This window comes from Urocampus carinirostris, chromosome 20 (genome assembly GCF_059441175.1).
Source record: "Urocampus carinirostris isolate Australia breed hairy pipefish chromosome 20, RoL_Ucar_1.0, whole genome shotgun sequence".
NCBI lineage: Eukaryota > Metazoa > Chordata > Actinopteri > Syngnathiformes > Syngnathidae > Urocampus > Urocampus carinirostris.
Genome location: NC_142368.1, coordinates 18,528,337 through 18,544,463, shown reverse-complemented (window position 1 = coordinate 18,544,463; position 16,127 = coordinate 18,528,337). Strand labels below are relative to the sequence as shown.

Below are 16,127 nucleotides of genomic sequence, written 5' to 3'. Positions count from 1 at the left end.
AGGGAAAGCAGGCGAAAGAAAGAGAGAATGACTGCTAGAGACAGAGCAAATGAGAGGGAAAGAGAAAACAAATGAAAGAAAGGCAGAGAGAAAAACAGAGAAAAAGAAAAAGAGAAAGGGAAAAACTGTAAGAGAAAGACAGATAGAAAGAAAGGAGTAAAGTGAGGGTGAAATAAAGGTAGATAAAAGAGGTATAGAAAGTAACTGAGAGAGAGAGAGAGAGAGAGAGAGAGAGAGAGAGAGAGAGAGAGAGAGAGAGAGAGAGAGAGCGTCTTTATAAGGAGCCGGCTCCCCCCATTTATTTCAAAAACCGGCTCATAAAACCGATTCGTTCGCGAGCTACACATCACTACGGTTTATGCCCTCTGCGCAGCTCGGGAAGCAGCGCTCTTGGTTGATAGCAACGGAAACAGACATCATCTCATTGAATTCATATCACGACACGCCAGCCACGAGATCGCCGATTTATCAGAGTAAGTTCACATTCAAAGTCATTCCCAGGCAATATTCTCTTTTACACCTTCATTTTTCAGGATTTGAAGCCTTGTGTTTGTGTCCGGTCTCGCTAATGATGTCATGATCTTGGTGACAGTCCTTTCTTCCTTTCTACATCATAGGTGTTATCCTTTATGCTTCCATTATGGGGACGTTAACTTCAGAGCAATTTATTCCATTTTTAAATGTATTTTTGTCTTTTATTAAAAGCGAAATGGAGTTCTGAAACGAGCTTGTGGGACCAAAAGCTAGTGGAGTTGGCTAGCTGACGTTAGCATAAGTTAGCAAAGCGCTAACGCGGCCGTGCGCATGAACCGTCATCAACTTTGAAGCACGCCAAGTGCCGTTTTTGCCTATAACTGCGTTTTTAAAGCCTCAATTCGAATGTTAAACTTCTACCATATCAAAATAATAATGTAATTCTGTCAAAATATCCGTCAAGATAAGCATATTGTCCTTATTGTCATTGATAACAACGTAGTGAGCGTTGTTTACAACAAGATTAAACATGGCACTCCGGAATGAATTGGTAATAAAGGCTTAAAGGAGGAAAAATGAAGATAAAACGAATGTCAGGATTAATAGGCAAACAAGATTACAAATTGGTGCTTAGAGACTGGTTATAATGGTGCAATGAAAGATTAGTTTTAAGTAACCTTTTTTTGTATGGCCCTTAATCACAACATGTGTCAAAGGGCTGCACAGGTTACAATGACGCCATCCCCTGATCTGATCCTTGTGTTGAAAAATAAAATAATAAAATAGAGATAAAATACAAAAATATCCATTACAGCGTGTTGTTAAAGAGCATTTGAATAGTGTTACGAAAAATACACATTGTAATATAAATAGGTTAATATGCAAATGTGGGTTGGGGTTTAATGTGGCCTTTTACTCCCCCGGGTGGAATTAAAGTGCCTCATGGCATGAGGGAGAAATGATCTCCTCAGTCTGTCCTTGGAGCAAGACTGTGACAGAAGTCTGTCGCTGAAGCTGCTCTTCTGTCTGGAGATGATGCTATGTAGTGGATGTAATGAATTTTCCATGATTGACAGCAGCTTGTTCTGTGCCCGTCTCTCGGCTACAGTTGTCAGGCTGTCCAGCTCTGAGCCCACAACAGAGCCCGCCTTCTTCACCAGTTTATTAAGACGAGAGGCATCCTTCTTCTTAGCGCTGCTTCCCCAACGCTGCATGGGTAATATTTAAAAATGATTGCATCGTAACAGTAGTCGCATCATATATTTTTACAGTTTTGCTCGCTTGATTAGGGTGGTGATGGCCTTGGTGATAAAACTGTCTCTGAAGCTGTTAGTCCTTGGTTTTAGGGGGCTGTCCTGGCTGACAGGGTATAAGGTTAAAGAGGGGGTGGTTGGGGTGAGAAGTCAAATAAGGTCATGTTTGTTTGTATAGTTCTTAATCACAAGAAGTCTCAAAGGGCTGCATAAACTTCATACTATTATCACACCGTCCCCCGGTCTGATGATTTTAACTCTGTGACAGTGTCTGTCACAATTTAGTTTTATTTGCAACAAGTCAAGTCATGTCATTATTTATTTGTATTTGTATAGCCCTTAATCACAATGAGTCTCAAAGGGCTGCACAGACCACAGATTTTTGCAAAACACAGACTATTATTACACCATCCCCTGATCTAAAACCTACATGAGGGCAAGGAAAAACTCAAAAACCTCAGTCAAGTCAAGTCCTGTTTATTTTTTACTCTCTTAATCACAAAGAGTCTCAAAGGGCTGCACAGACCACAGATTAGTGCAAACCACAGACTATTATTACATCTACCCCTGATCTGAAACCTACACGAGGGCAAGGAAAAACTCAAAATATCATTCAAGTCAAGTCCTGTTTATTTGAATAGGCCTTAATCACAAGGAGTCTCAAAAGGCTGCACAGACCACATACTATTACAAACTACAGACTATAATGACACCATCCCCTGATCTCAACCCTACATGAGGGCAAGGAAAAACTCAAAAACCTCAACATGAGGAAAATAAAGAAACCTTGAGAAGGGACCGCACATGAGGTAATCCCCCTTCCAGGATGACCAGGCTGCAACGGATGTTGCAGTAACAAATAATACACAGATATTCCCAACATAACATATAGGTTATTCCTATGCTATAGAATAGAAGTGTGTTTTAAGCCTAGATTTAAACAGGTTCACTTAGGTTGAAGATCGAATCTCAGGGGGAAGAGCATTCCACAACACCGGGGCCCGAATGGAGAACGCTTTCGAACCTGCGGATCTCTTCTTGGCTTTTGGGATCACTAGTAGACCAACAAAGATTTCAGGGTATAAGTTCCCATTGTCTGTCTATATTCTGTATGTACTACAGCTGCACGATTTAACCTGGACCAAACAAAACTGGAAGCCTTCGGGTGCCCGTACTTTTAACCGGGTGCTGGGCAATATTATACCATTGCAAGACACGTGTCGAAAAATGCAAAGGAAAAGCCACAATTGCCTACCTAAAAAGATTCCTTGTGGTGTGTCTTGGGCATGTACAGCCTGGTGGCGCCCATCCCTCTCCAGGCAAGCATATGTTTCCAAATGGTCTCGAACTTGGGACATTTCAGATTCAGATTCAGATTTACTTTATTGTCATCCGTGTACACGTGTATACAGAACGAAATGTCGATACATCTGACCCGCACAGTTTCTTTGAACGTCAGCCGGGATAGATAAGATTAACCATGTCTTCGTCAGAATTTTAGCGCAGCAGTTCGTCATCTCGCGGTTCGATGCCACTTCCAGTTGTTAAATGGTCCAGTTCATTGTCCAGAGAGCGAACGTTGGAGAGGAAAATGGATGGGAGAGGCGTTTTGCAGGGTTTAGCCTTTAGCCTAGCTGTTAGCCCGTCCCGACATCCTCGCTTCCTCGTCCGGCGGTCACGCCGCTGTCCTGCCACTCTGCTTCGCTGCTTCTTAGGCCGCTGGGTCTTGTTGACATAGCAGTCCGTGGCTAATAAACACTCCCGAGTGGTCGTAGCACCGAGCGCTTGATGTCTGGATGATCGCATATCCAGCAAAAAAAAACTGCGATCGTATCTTAATCTGCAGTTCGAGCCGACTTTGTGCGCCGTCAAAACTGAGTCGAAGGCTGGGTCTTATGGCCGACGTGTAAAAAACTGTAGCGAGCCGATGTAGCCGCAGCCGAACATGGGCGCCGCCATATTGAATTTCCTTTGTTTGAGTGAGATTTATTTTACATAGGAGTGTTTTTGGTGAAGAGCATCGTCATGGAATCATTCAGAGAAGTTCAGGCTACATTCTAGAAGTACTTATGGAACCACATAGTTTTTATGTTCCCGTCAAGAAATGTTCCAGGTTCGGTATTTGTTGTTGTTGACGTCTAGTATTTCTGTTGGACAAGAAGTATATTCTGTGCAGTATTCCCGAAATTCTACTTCTATTATAGGTGTACATTTCAGAGTCTGTTGATAGCTCTTAAAATGTTTCCAGTCAGTTTATCTGTTACAACCAAGTTAGCAGCATCTGCTGAGTCCAGTTAATTTTCCTGCTCTCATGAAACAATCGTCCAACGTAACATCCTGCATGGTGTTGTTTGGCAGCATGGGAAATGCTTTGGTGTTATTGAGATTTCCTCAGTCCTCTTATCTAACTAGCTTTGGTTAAACCGATAAATGAGGATTAGGCAAAACTTTTAAGTGATTGAGTGCGCGTCTTTGTCGATGTGCCCGGGGTTCTGTTTAGGTTGCTCCAGATCAACACGCTTTCAAGCGATTTACACCAACGCACACCCATTGACAGTGATGGAGGGGGGTTTTTTGTGTGTCTTAATTGGATTTCTTCAATCATGTCTCTGTACAGCAGTGTTTCTCAATCAGTGTGCCACAGGAAACTGTCAAGTCATGTTTATTTGTATAGCTCTCAGTTACAAAAAAGTCTAGGGCTCCCAATACCATCTTTACAACATCGCTGATCTACATGATGTATATGATGTCGTTCTGTTAAGTGTACAACTGGTAGATACCCAAAATAAAAAGAGATACTTTCTTCATCCCCGTAGGGAAATTCACACTTCCAGCAGTATCCTTGTGTTGATTATTAACAGATTAACAGGATGGCCTCGGGGTGCTGTGTTTGTAGTTTAGCAACAGCGGAGTGGATGACGTCACACGCTAGGCCAAAAGTTCGACGTCCCTGCAGCAGATGGAAATCTTTGTGCCCAGGGTTACACCACCTCGTGTCCACGTAGATAGCGAGTCCGCCTCCTCTCCGCTTCCCGAAGGCTTTTGTGTCTCTGTCTGTCCTAATAGCCCTGAAGCCGGGTAGCTAGCTCCACGTTAGCGTCCCCGATGCTAAACGTGAGCCAAGTTTCCGTAGAACACAGCAAACTGCACTCCCTGTACGCTCTGATGTTTTTCACCAGCACAGCCAGTTTGTCGGTCTTATTTGGTAGAGAGTTCACATTTACCATGATTACGGACGGTACCGAAGGCTTGAAGACATTAATAGATTTTGAACCAGCAAGATAACTAGAGCACCCAAACCTTGGATATGAAATACAACCTGTCCTAAAAGTCCGTTCCTAAACCATTTCTTTTTATTAACTCCCCTATGTTACAAAAGTAGATCGACCCCCAAAGTGTGAAATTCAAAGTAGAGCAACATGAATTGCCGATAGTGACAATAATATCAACAGTGCATAACAGTCAAAACAAAGACAACAGTGAGGTATAATACTCAAAATAATGAACTGGCATCCATATGCAATTTATCTTGCTAGTGTCCAATATTACAAAAGGAAAATACTTATCGAGTTCACCCCTTTTTAATAAGTTAGTGGGTAAGGAGTACAGGCAAGATCAGGCCTAAAGAAAATCCAGCTTGACCCGGCTTGCGGCTACTAAAGCCCTAACCAGCCTAAGCCAGACAAATTAACTTGATTCAAGGGACCCGAAGCAAACCCATATTGATATTCATATTTTATTTGTGAGGACTCGGGTCGAGGAGGGAGGGCGCTGCTATCAGTGTCTGGATGAACCTGCGGATGCTTGACGGGCTGCATAAGAGGGGGACAGGATCTGTTGCGCCTATCATCCAAAAAGAAAAAGAAAGAACAATAAGGGGTGGATAACTGAAAAAAATAAAAATCAGCAAGAGAGAGAAGCCTGGCCCGTACCTGAAGGGAATGATTGAAATTTTAGGCCAGACACGATACAAAATGAAATGAAATGATCTGCATTTATATAGCAAACTGAATTGGCTTGGGTTTAAGATTTACATCTAGTAAGGAGTGAATAAGAGGATGATTCGAACACAGTTACCGTGTCAACTTTGAATCTCGCATTTCATTTACCAGGGTTGCACCCAAACTAAATTTTAAGCCCCCCCAAAAAGAAAATTTTAAATGTTTGGCCATTAAACCTATACTGAAAAATCAAAAGACATACATTGCCCGCATTTTAAAAATAAATTACAATAAGTAACAAATTTGCATTGCCTTGCTACAAAAACACAGTATGATTGCCTTTGACACTGTAGACCATAATATTTTACTAGAACGGTTAGAAAAATGGATTGGTCTCTCAGGAACCATCCTCTTATGGTTCGAATTCCACCCCTCAGAAAGGACGAAATGTGTTAAAATATGGTGAAATGACTTCTGAGCCCTTTAGTGTTACCTGTGGTGTTCCACAGGCTTCAGTACTTGGCCCCCTTCTTTTCAGCATGTACATGCTTCCATTATGTGATACAGTGGGACCTCGCTACTTCACGGTTCGACGTTCGCGGCTTCAGAGCTTCGCGGTCTGTAATGTTTTTTTTATTTATTTTTATTTTTTTGAAGGGGCGTCGCTACTTCGCAGATTTTCACTTTTTGCGGGTGGTTTTGTTCCCCATTAGCCGGGTCTAAAAAAAAAAAAAAATTTAATATATATATATTATTTTTTGAAGGTGCGCCCCTACTTTGCGGATTTTCACTTATAGCGGGTGGTTTTGGTCCCCATTAACAGCGATAACCGAGGTCTTACTGTATTATTTGCAAGTATAATATCAGTTTCCATTGCTACGCATATGACACTCAACTATATCTTCCGATGGAGGAATCTGCCACACTAAACTGCCTTACTGAGATAAAAGAATGGATGTCACTCAACTCCTTGCGCTTTAACTCTGAAAAGACCGAAATGTTAGTTATTGGTTCTTCTAAATGTTGACAATATCTATTTATTATTTGTTATTGCAACATCCATTGAAGCCTGGTCATCTTGGAAGGGGGATTACCTCATGTGCGGTCCCTTCTCAAGGTTTCTTCATTTTCCTCATGTTGAGGTTTTTGAGTTTTTCCTTGCCCTCATGTCTGTTTTAGATCAGAGGATAGTGTCATAATAGTCTGTGATTTGCAATAATCTGTAGTCTGTGCAGCCCTTATAGACTCTTTGTGATTAAGGGCTATACAAATGAACATGACTTGACTATGATAACTTACTAGCATATAACAAACTGGATAATTTAGGTATTTACTTTATGGAAGTTTTATAAAAGGCATCAGCATCCTGTACAAATTCTCTCTGGATGAAACCCAGCTATGCAATCGCCTTACATTTTACATCTCGGGTTAAAAAATACTCCCCATCGCTCCGCCTCTCATGATACCTCATATCCGATTTGCATGTACCCCATTTCAACTTTCAAATATAAGAAAAAACTGACCGACTGCGATGCAATCGAGCGGCCATGCCAGCAGAGCTTGTAGAGTGTATGGAGTTTGCTATCCGCACTGTGATTGGCTCATTGCGTTTGAGAAGGGGCTTAGTCATTGGTCAGTGATGTATATCGAATCATTGATAATTGCACGAATCTGATAATACACTAGCATGCATTTCTCATGTTTACTGTGCTGAAGGCGTACCGGATGTGTCTTTGAGTGAGCCTTATAATCCAGAAAATACCCTACTTTGTGATTGTTTCAAAAAAATGTTTACTTTTTGTGAAACAGGCTGATGGCGGTGAATGTTTACTCCACCTCTTTGAACATAGACAACCTGAGTCGTCATGACATGTTGGCTTGGGTCAATGACTCTTTACAGCTCACCTACACCAAGATCGAGCAACTCTGCTCAGGTAAACCGACACATGCATCCAAAAACGTGTGTGTTAAACATATAATGCTGACACCGTGTTCTCTGTTTAGGTGGAGCCTACTGTCAGTTCATGGACATGCTGTTTCCAGGGTGCATTTTGTTGAAAAAAGTCAAATTCAATGCCAAGCTGGAACATGAATACATCCACAATTTCAAGGTCCTACAGGCTTCATTCAAGAGGATGTCTGTCGATAAGGTCAGCACTATTAGGAGTTAAAGGAGGCTGATAACTGATATTTGGAGCTGATATGAATTTGCTGTAAATCGTGATACATTAAATAATGCTAACACTGAAACTTTGACTATGCCCAAATCAGTGCCTGAATTTCCTACACTCAGAAACATCTCTTTGAAAGCTAAATACAAGGTTAAAAAATAGCTCTGATTCGTTTGCACAGAAAATACTGTAAAATGTCAATATATATATTTTTCTTATTCATCAATTTTATTTATCAAAATATTAAGCAAATTTCATGCTTTAATAAAACGTACATCTGAACTAGCTTTTTTTAAATGCAAATGATCAAAGTTAGTGCTTAAAGGGATACCCAAATTATAAACCATACCAAAATATTAGGAAATAGTACTTGTTTTTTTGCATATTTTCTATATATATTTCATTGGTATATTCCAATTATTTTCCAAGGTAATGCATTTTGAAGGGAGTCGACAAAAAAAGAAACGCCAAACAACAAATACGCACCCAGCCGTAAATATACAAATTGGTCATGGCAGGCTAGCAAGCCGGATGCTAAAGAGCACTAACCGGAACTGATCGGCAAAAAATGTAAGGCTGGCTGACCGAAAACATGCAGTAAGCAGCCATGCTTCCTGGAAAACTACCACAGAAAACAGCATCGGCAACACCACTCGAACCCAGCCAGGGAAAAAAAACAATGGGCACAGCAGGCTAGCTAGCTAGTAGAATTCTAACATGGGTAACCTGGACCAAACAAAACTGGAAGCCTTCGGGTGCCCGTACTTTTAACGGGGTGCTGGGCAATATTATACCATTGCAAGACACGTGTCGAATTGCCTACCTAAAAAGAGGCAAAGGCAAAAAAAGAATACACGCTGTACATGACGGCACGCAGCTTTTGATGATGAAAGCACGCAACTCAGACAAAACAGAAGTCCCCCGGTGTAAGTAAAAATCAAATTTCTTTAAGCAGACATGAGCGCTATGCAATTTTTACTCCAATCGCCGTCTGTTTTTTAACCAGGACCCGCCCATTTTTCTGAGTCTTTGTTTTTTCCAGGTGACGGCACAGCTCTATGACCCAAATCGGTCAACTTTGAGAATAAATTTCCCAATTATTTTGCACCATATCTGCATGATTGTGGGGAGGAACACTACACGTTCGGTGCCTAATTGAAAACAAAATTGGTCTTTTATAATCTCTTTAAAAAGGGGAAATATTGTATAACTTTGCCTTGATCACAGTTTTTCTTTATAGATACTTGGTAAACAAGTGTTTCAAAACCAATTGGATTAGACGGTTTCTCTATAAACGATGCAATATAGCTTGAGCATGTTAATGCGAACAAGAAAAATTGGATAGGCTTATTTTTTTTTCCTCATGTAATGCCGAGGTATCGGATTCAAGACCCTGCATCGGCATTGGCAAAATATTCAGTACATCAATACGTGTGCCCAACCCTGGTCTACTCAATATTTCTTCAATTAGTATTCTAAATAAATATTTTGTTGGGAATCACGTATTTTTCCGTTGTGTCCAAAGTAATCTGGAGTGGCGAGTCTCATCTTCGTATCTCCCGCTTTGTATTGAAACGAAGTCCCCCTTTCAGATCATTCCCGTCGAAAGACTGGTGAAGGGCAAATTCCAGGACAACTTTGAGTTCCTGCAGTGGTTTAAAAAGTTTTTCGACGCCAACTACGATGGGAAAGAATACGACCCTCTCATGTTACGGCAAGGCCTGGAGGGAACGCCGCCGCCGCCCAATTTAGGTACGAGGCAGTATGTGCACGTTGGTGTGTATGTGTTTGTGTATGCAGAATACAATCAACTCCGTGTGTGGGCAAGTAAGCTTCATTTCATGGCTCTTCCTCTTGATACAATCAAACCCTCACCTCTAACACAGGCGAGCCCATTGTCCACAAACCCCAAAGATCTGCTCGCTCAGGTAACACCGCGCGCGAGTTTGACTTTTCCTCACATGTTTGCTCTAAGCCTATATTGACCTCCTTGAACGTTAGCGCTTGTCGCTGGGGCAACAGAAATTTTTGTAGCTAGACTAAAACGGAAACAAGGAATAAAATGTGCAACTTCGCTAAGCCACATTTAGATTAAGCGCAAACTAGAAGAGAATTTGCTTTCCCTAGGGAGGCCACGGGATTCATTGGAGCAGGTGTCGTAGGTTTACGAGTGCTAAACTCTGTTCATTTTTGTTATCAAAATCAGGGCATTTTTGAACACCAACATTTATGTTCTTCACTGATATTTCGTTATTAGTTGAGTGCCATACAGTAACCGAGCATATCAAAACTACAGTCTTAATCCCCATTTTAATAGGGTTTGTAAGGTTTATAAGACTGAAATCTGTCTACGAAGACACTTCACGTGTCTTGTCTAAACCCTTACAGAGTATGTCCAGAAATTTAATCAGCAGAACGACGAGTAAAGTCCACATATCAATTTATTGAGCCGGACGAAAGAGTTGAACAATTCGGGTCTTTCTGCCGCGCCAAAATTACAATAGCGTGTAGAAGACAAGGGGGTTGCCGGGTTTCCCATGATATAACCCATGCTGATGAAATGTTCACGACCCATGACCAAGCCGCTGCCGATATGTCCGAGCTGTCGTCGATACAAATTTCCCAACCATGATTTGAAGAATGGGAGGAGAGGTGATAGGTCATCGCCCTCCAGACAGAATGGTGCCAGGCACACTCTCCAACCCTCCAGGCGAGGTGATAAGTCATTGTTATCTACACAGAATGGAAGAAAAGTTATTTTCAAACGCAAAGCGCGGTTTACGACACCCTTCTTTCATAGTTCGCCCTCAAACACTGAAGTCAGATTTTAGAACAAGTATATTTGACTTTACGTAAGATTAAACCGTGTATAAAATAGTATATAACTTCAGGTTACGCACCCAAAATTAAGAATCCGATTTGACCCTCATATCTGCTATGCTATTTTAAATGTACTGTCCTGCTAAGTCATATAAATCTGCTTCATTCTCCATTTCTCATCTCAATTTTTCTCCTTTTGTTGGCGCAAAAAACAACATTGTAATGTTTGTCCAAGAATTACCATAGTCGGGTTTTTCACCCACAAGCTAGCATTGTTGTGTTCTGCTCCAAAAGTTAGCTTAGTCCTATTTTTTTAGTTGCATTCCCAAATAAATCGAAAATTCCAAAGCATGTGGAAAAGTAGTGGGTTATGACACAGAATACATGGCAGTACAGTAATCCCCCTTTTCTCACAGGGGTTAGGAATTTAGAGGGCTTGTCCTTTCAGTGTAAGAATGCGATTTAGAGAGCAACCAGCTAGCTGTACGCTAGCATTGGGGATCCTTCGTATGAGCCAGGTTTCTATGATGATTAAAAAAAGAAGCTTATTCCTACAAGTTGTTGCTCCAGGTCATCTGTTTAATGAGTAATGGAACAGATGTTGGTGAAATGGCTCGAAAGGGGCAGCTCGTTATTTAACCTAGCTGCAGTAGGCTGCGGCTCAGTTCCGTTCCGACAGCCGATAACAATCCACGGAGCACCCAACGGTGATCAGCATTTCTCTGTGCTCTTCTGGCTTTCGTCAGTCAATTTAATTGATAAATGTATTTTCGATGTAACGAGCCGGCAGTTTTGGTGTACATATTGACTCTCTGCTCTCTGACTGACCGCATACACCAGCCTATCACAGTAACCCACACAGACAATCATGCCCATCCAACACGCACACACACAAAGACCTTCCCGAACTGGAGTTTGCTATCCGCACTGTGATTGGCTAATTGCGTTTGAGAAGGGGCTTAGTCATTGGTCAGTGATGTATATCAACTCATTGATAATTGCACGAATCTGATAATACACTAGCATGTATTTCTCATGTTTACTGTGCTGAAGGCGTACCGGATGTGTCTTTGAGTGAGCCTTATAATCCAGAAAATACGGTACATTTGCTGTGTGTTGAACACAATACACAATGAAAATCAGCTAAGTATGATAATTGCAAAAGTAAACGGCGATACAGAGGTGGATTACTGTATTCAGCTGTTACAGTCCAGATGGAATTTTAAGGAATCCTAGCATTTTTCAGGGTTGCCCCATTTTGGATTATTTTTGCTTTTGTAGGCCCCATCAGAACATCTCCGACAAACCCCAAGGGTGTCCCCACCTCCCAGAGGCAAATCAATACGCCAGCAACTCGCAAGAACCCCGCCATGACCCGCAATGGAGGAGACTCTGAGCTCATTGAGCTCAACCAGCAGGTAACCATGGGATGTTGGTGTCGAGGTTTATGTTTTCCTTGTGGTGTTTTATATGCTAGCTCTACTTTTGATATAATAGGATATCTTTTATGTCTGTGGTTTGCATCTCCTATCTTCATCTAGCTACTGGATATGAAGCTAACTTTGGACGGACTGGAGAAGGAAAGGGACTTTTACTTTGGCAAGCTGAGGGACATTGAACTGATCTGCCAGGATGGAGAGAATGAAAGCAACCCCGTTCTCAACAAAATCATGGACATACTCTATGCCACGGAGGTAAATACCATCCGTATCTATTACGTCAATAAGGGCAATACTTATGACGTTATACTGTAGATGTCTTTGATTTAGGGTTTTTGTTCCAATGGCAAGAAGCTGATCATGCTTGTCACTGCACATTTTGGGTTATCTTGTTGGGCACCTTAGTCAAAAACGGTAATTGGTTTCGGTTACTAGTTACTTTATTTAACGGGTGCTCACGTTTACTGTTTTCGGTTCGGTTTGATGGCTTGTGCGCAGAAGCGAGGCGCACCTTTTTTCTTTCTTCACCTCGCCCGCACTAAAACGTAAGTTAAGCAGCGCAGTTTATTTCAATTACCATAATCCAGAGTCAGTGTCTGAAATAACGTCTGCCCGGATGCCAGGAGCGTGCATTTTTTACGTCGGGTGTACAACTTGCAAAGCGTTTTCGCCCGGGTGGCCGACAACTTTTTCGAGTCAAATCAGACGTTGTTTTTTTTCCCGATTTTGAAATCTTCATTTGGTTTGGAAATTTCGGTTCGTTTGGCAATTAGCATACTCTGCAGCCAATCAGAAGCCTGCATCGAGTAACTTCGTGCTCCCGGACTCTTCCAAGCGTTATAAGGTCGTGAATTTGCATATTATTTTCCAAAGTAGACGCACGGAGAACACAAGAAAAATGGATAAGTGGTTAGGAATTAAGCCAAAACCTCAGTCCCAGAAGAAAGATTCAAAAGAAGCTAACAAAATTTATGACGCTACAAAACGTAAACGTACATTAAAAGCATCGTGGAAAGAGGAGTTCACGTGGCTTGTAGCAGACAACGCAACGCAAACATTGAATGAATGAAGATGAGTAAATACAGGTACATACTGGTGGCAAATGGAGAACAGTGATGTCATATCCATGCAATTAATGTTATAAGTTGATTTATAATAACCTTAGTTTTAAAGTGTTGTTCAGTTATATATTCTGATAATTAATCCTTAATACTTTGCAACAAGTTTTTTTTTTCAATTAGTCGTCTTATTGTGCTTCAAGTTGTGAAAAATGGGGCAGGCAACTTTTCAGAGTTGTCTGCCCTGGTGTCCACTAACTTTTTGTCATGAGTTTCAGTTTTTTATTTTTTTTTTTTTTTTTTTTTTTACAGGAGGGCTTCGCACCACCAGATGACGAGGAGGTTGACGAAGGAGCACAGGGAGACCAAGAAGAGTTTTGAGTTTGCGTTTCTCCCATCTAACCAATTTGTCATAACTGCAGAAAACGTTAACATTTTACCATGTTTCCCTGTGATCTTACCTTCTTGTTTGTGATTCACGATCACATTTTAGATTTTCTTCTTCACACTTTAGCCTACTAACCTCGTTTGGATCTCTGGTATGCTAGGCGAAACCGGAGGTGCCGTCCGTTCGATGTGATCGCTCGCTAGACCGAGATTACGGCACTGGAAGCAACATTGCGAGTTGTATGTGTAAAACGCAGGTGATTTTCTTCCCCCCTTGCACTTTAATTGGCGGCCATATGCAGAAAAGGTCATTCGCTGCACGTTATGGGGGGGAAACCACGTTATTCTGGCATAGGATCTTCTCCATTTTTGCCGGGTTAGGTAAGATACATATCACACCAGTCATTTCAATTTTTCAAAAGAAAAAGCCTTTGTTTATCAAAGTAACTCAGCTTTTTTTTTTTTTTTTTTTTTTTGAAAAAGCCTGTTGTATTTATAAAATTATTTATTATTTTTTTGTAATCAGTGCTGTCACTTTTGGAGAAAAAAAGAAAACGCGGTTTGGAATCGAAGGTCTTGCACTCGATGTAGCGAAATAAGCCCTCACATGTGATCTTAATTGCCAAGCGGGAGTGATTGGCCGCAAGAAGTAACCTAGAGGAAAATGCAATTTATTGAAGTGGTTTTTGTTTTTCAAATCTGTATTTTATTGTTAAAAACAAGGCCAAGTCAGAGTTGTTCATTTTGTGAATGTGACAAAAGTGAGTCAGGAATACTACTACATCACTAATGTTTGACTATTTAAAGCTCTTTGATATTTGTTTTTATTCACTGCATAACATTGAAATGCCACATTTTGGGGAGGGGAGGGGGAGATGTCATTGGCAGCCCAGCTGAGTGGTCTTAATGGAGCAGCACCCTTTTTGCACAGTTTATCTCCGTGTTCTTGTGATCAAATCTGCTCGTTGGAATGAAATAAAGCTCTGAGGTTTAAGAAAAGCAAGATACAACTTGTCACTTTCCTGTTATGAAATGATACACAGCTAAACATGTACACATTTATTCTTTTTATGACGTCGCACAAACACATTTACCAAAACAAATACCAGCCCCTGTGATATTATTTTCTTTCCTTCTTTGTCTCGTCTCTTGGTCTCTCTCACTGGTCGCCACCCGTTTGATATGTTTTTCTACCTTCTCACTAGTCTGGCCCATGTGATATTCACTCTCTCACTAGTCTGGCCCATTTGATAAATTTTTCTACTCTCTCTCCCTGTCTCCTCTCTCCCAGACTCTCTCCAGTCCATCCCCTGTTTGATATGTTTTTCTACTTTCTCTTTCCCTCTAACTAGTCCGTGCTGTGATATTCACTCTCTCACTAGTTTCACTGTCTCTGTTTTTTCATCTCTTTCACTAGTCTGGCACCTGTTTGATATGTTTTTCTACCTTCTCTCTCTCTCTCACTAGTCCAGCCCCTGTGATATGTTTTTCTACCCTCGTACTTTTTCTCTCTGTCTCCTCTTTACCACTCTCCCTCCAGTCTGCCCCCTGTTTGATGTGTTTTTCTACCCTCGCTCTCTTTGTCTCTTTGTCTCTCCCACGCGCTCTCTAGTCTGCCCTCCTGTTTGATATGTTTTTCTACCTATTCACTCTCTCACTAGTCTGGTATCTGTTTTTTATTTCTACCCCACTCTCTCTCCAGTTAATATGTCTTTCTTAGTCCAACCGCTGTGATATTCACTCCCTCACTGGTCATGCCATGCAAGGCAACTACCTGCTATTGGGGGCAGTAGAGGGGCCGGGAATCGAACCTGTGACCTCTTGATCCCAAGACGAGCACTTTACCTCCTGAGCCAATGCCGCCCGATAACACCTTGATTTAAGGTATTCAACAATTTTCCATCAGTGACTTACTAAGACTATTATAAAAACAATAATAGCTAACGCACCATGTTGCCCTGGCAGTAATTTCGGGGGAATCATGGAGTGGAGAAAGAGCCAAGTATTGTTTTGATTTTGTTAATGGTTTAGGCATTATAAGGCTGACTGAGAGTTTTGATATTTTTTCTACCCTGATTCTCTCTGTCTGTCTTTTCATCTCTCTCGCTCTAGTCTGCCCCCTGTTTGATATCTTTTTCCACCTTCTCTCTCTTTCACTAGTCCGGCCCCTGTGTTTTTTTCTCTACCCTCTCTCTTTCTTTCGGTCTCTTTGTCTCGCCCACCCTCTCTTTAGTCCGCCCTGTTTGATGTTTTTCTACCTTCTTTCTCTCACTAGTCCGGTCCCTGTGATATTCTCTATCGTACTAGTCTAGCTCCTTTAATATTTTTCTATTATGTGGCCCTAATCTCAAATGCCCTCGTGTAGGTTTTAGATATGGGGATGGTGTAGTAATAGTCTGTAAATGCCCTTTGAGACTTCTTGTGATTAAGGGCTATACAAATAAACATGATTTGACACACCTGATCTCAAGAATTAACTCCAGAAATTTGATGACAACGTTTTGAAAGTGGTCTTGGCAAAACGACAGCGACGTGATGACGTCACTACGCAAAGACACGTGGCACCCCGTCGTTCAAATGAGCG

General features: G+C 41.4%; 1 protein-coding gene across 3 annotated transcripts; it reads left to right on the top strand.

The window, feature by feature from the left end:
- The first annotated feature begins 305 nt into the window (after positions 1–305).
- Positions 306–14,546, top strand: LOC148346470 (microtubule-associated protein RP/EB family member 3-like). Of its 3 annotated transcripts, XM_088325339.1 has the most exons (9): positions 306–473; positions 1,583–1,690; positions 7,478–7,602; positions 7,673–7,818; positions 9,432–9,591; positions 9,726–9,767; positions 11,941–12,077; positions 12,201–12,353; positions 13,469–14,546. In XM_088325339.1, the coding sequence occupies exons 3-9, from the start codon at positions 7,482–7,484 to the stop codon at positions 13,535–13,537; spliced, it is 828 nt and encodes a 275-aa protein (XP_088181465.1). In that variant the 5' UTR covers positions 306–473; positions 1,583–1,690; positions 7,478–7,481; the 3' UTR covers positions 13,538–14,546. The 3 variants fall into 3 exon arrangements, with proteins under 3 accessions (XP_088181465.1, XP_088181466.1, XP_088181467.1); XM_088325340.1 differs by lacking the exon at positions 1,583–1,690 and having other exon boundaries at positions 307–473; XM_088325341.1 differs by lacking the exon at positions 9,726–9,767 and having other exon boundaries at positions 307–473.
- Positions 14,547–16,127: the final 1,581 nt, after the last annotated feature.

What these genes read in the sequence shown, in the direction of transcription:
- LOC148346470 (XM_088325339.1), top strand. Translation starts at nt 7,482, where the DNA reads ATGGCGGTGAATGTTTACTCCACCTCTTTGAACATAGACAACCTGAGT. An exon ending in GCCGCCGCCGCCCAATTTAG is followed by an intron (nt 9,592 to 9,725) that starts GTACGAGGCAGT and finishes CCTCTAACACAG; the next exon opens with GCGAGCCCATTGTCCACAAA. An exon ending in TCATTGAGCTCAACCAGCAG is followed by an intron (nt 12,078 to 12,200) that starts GTAACCATGGGA and finishes ATCTTCATCTAG; the next exon opens with CTACTGGATATGAAGCTAAC.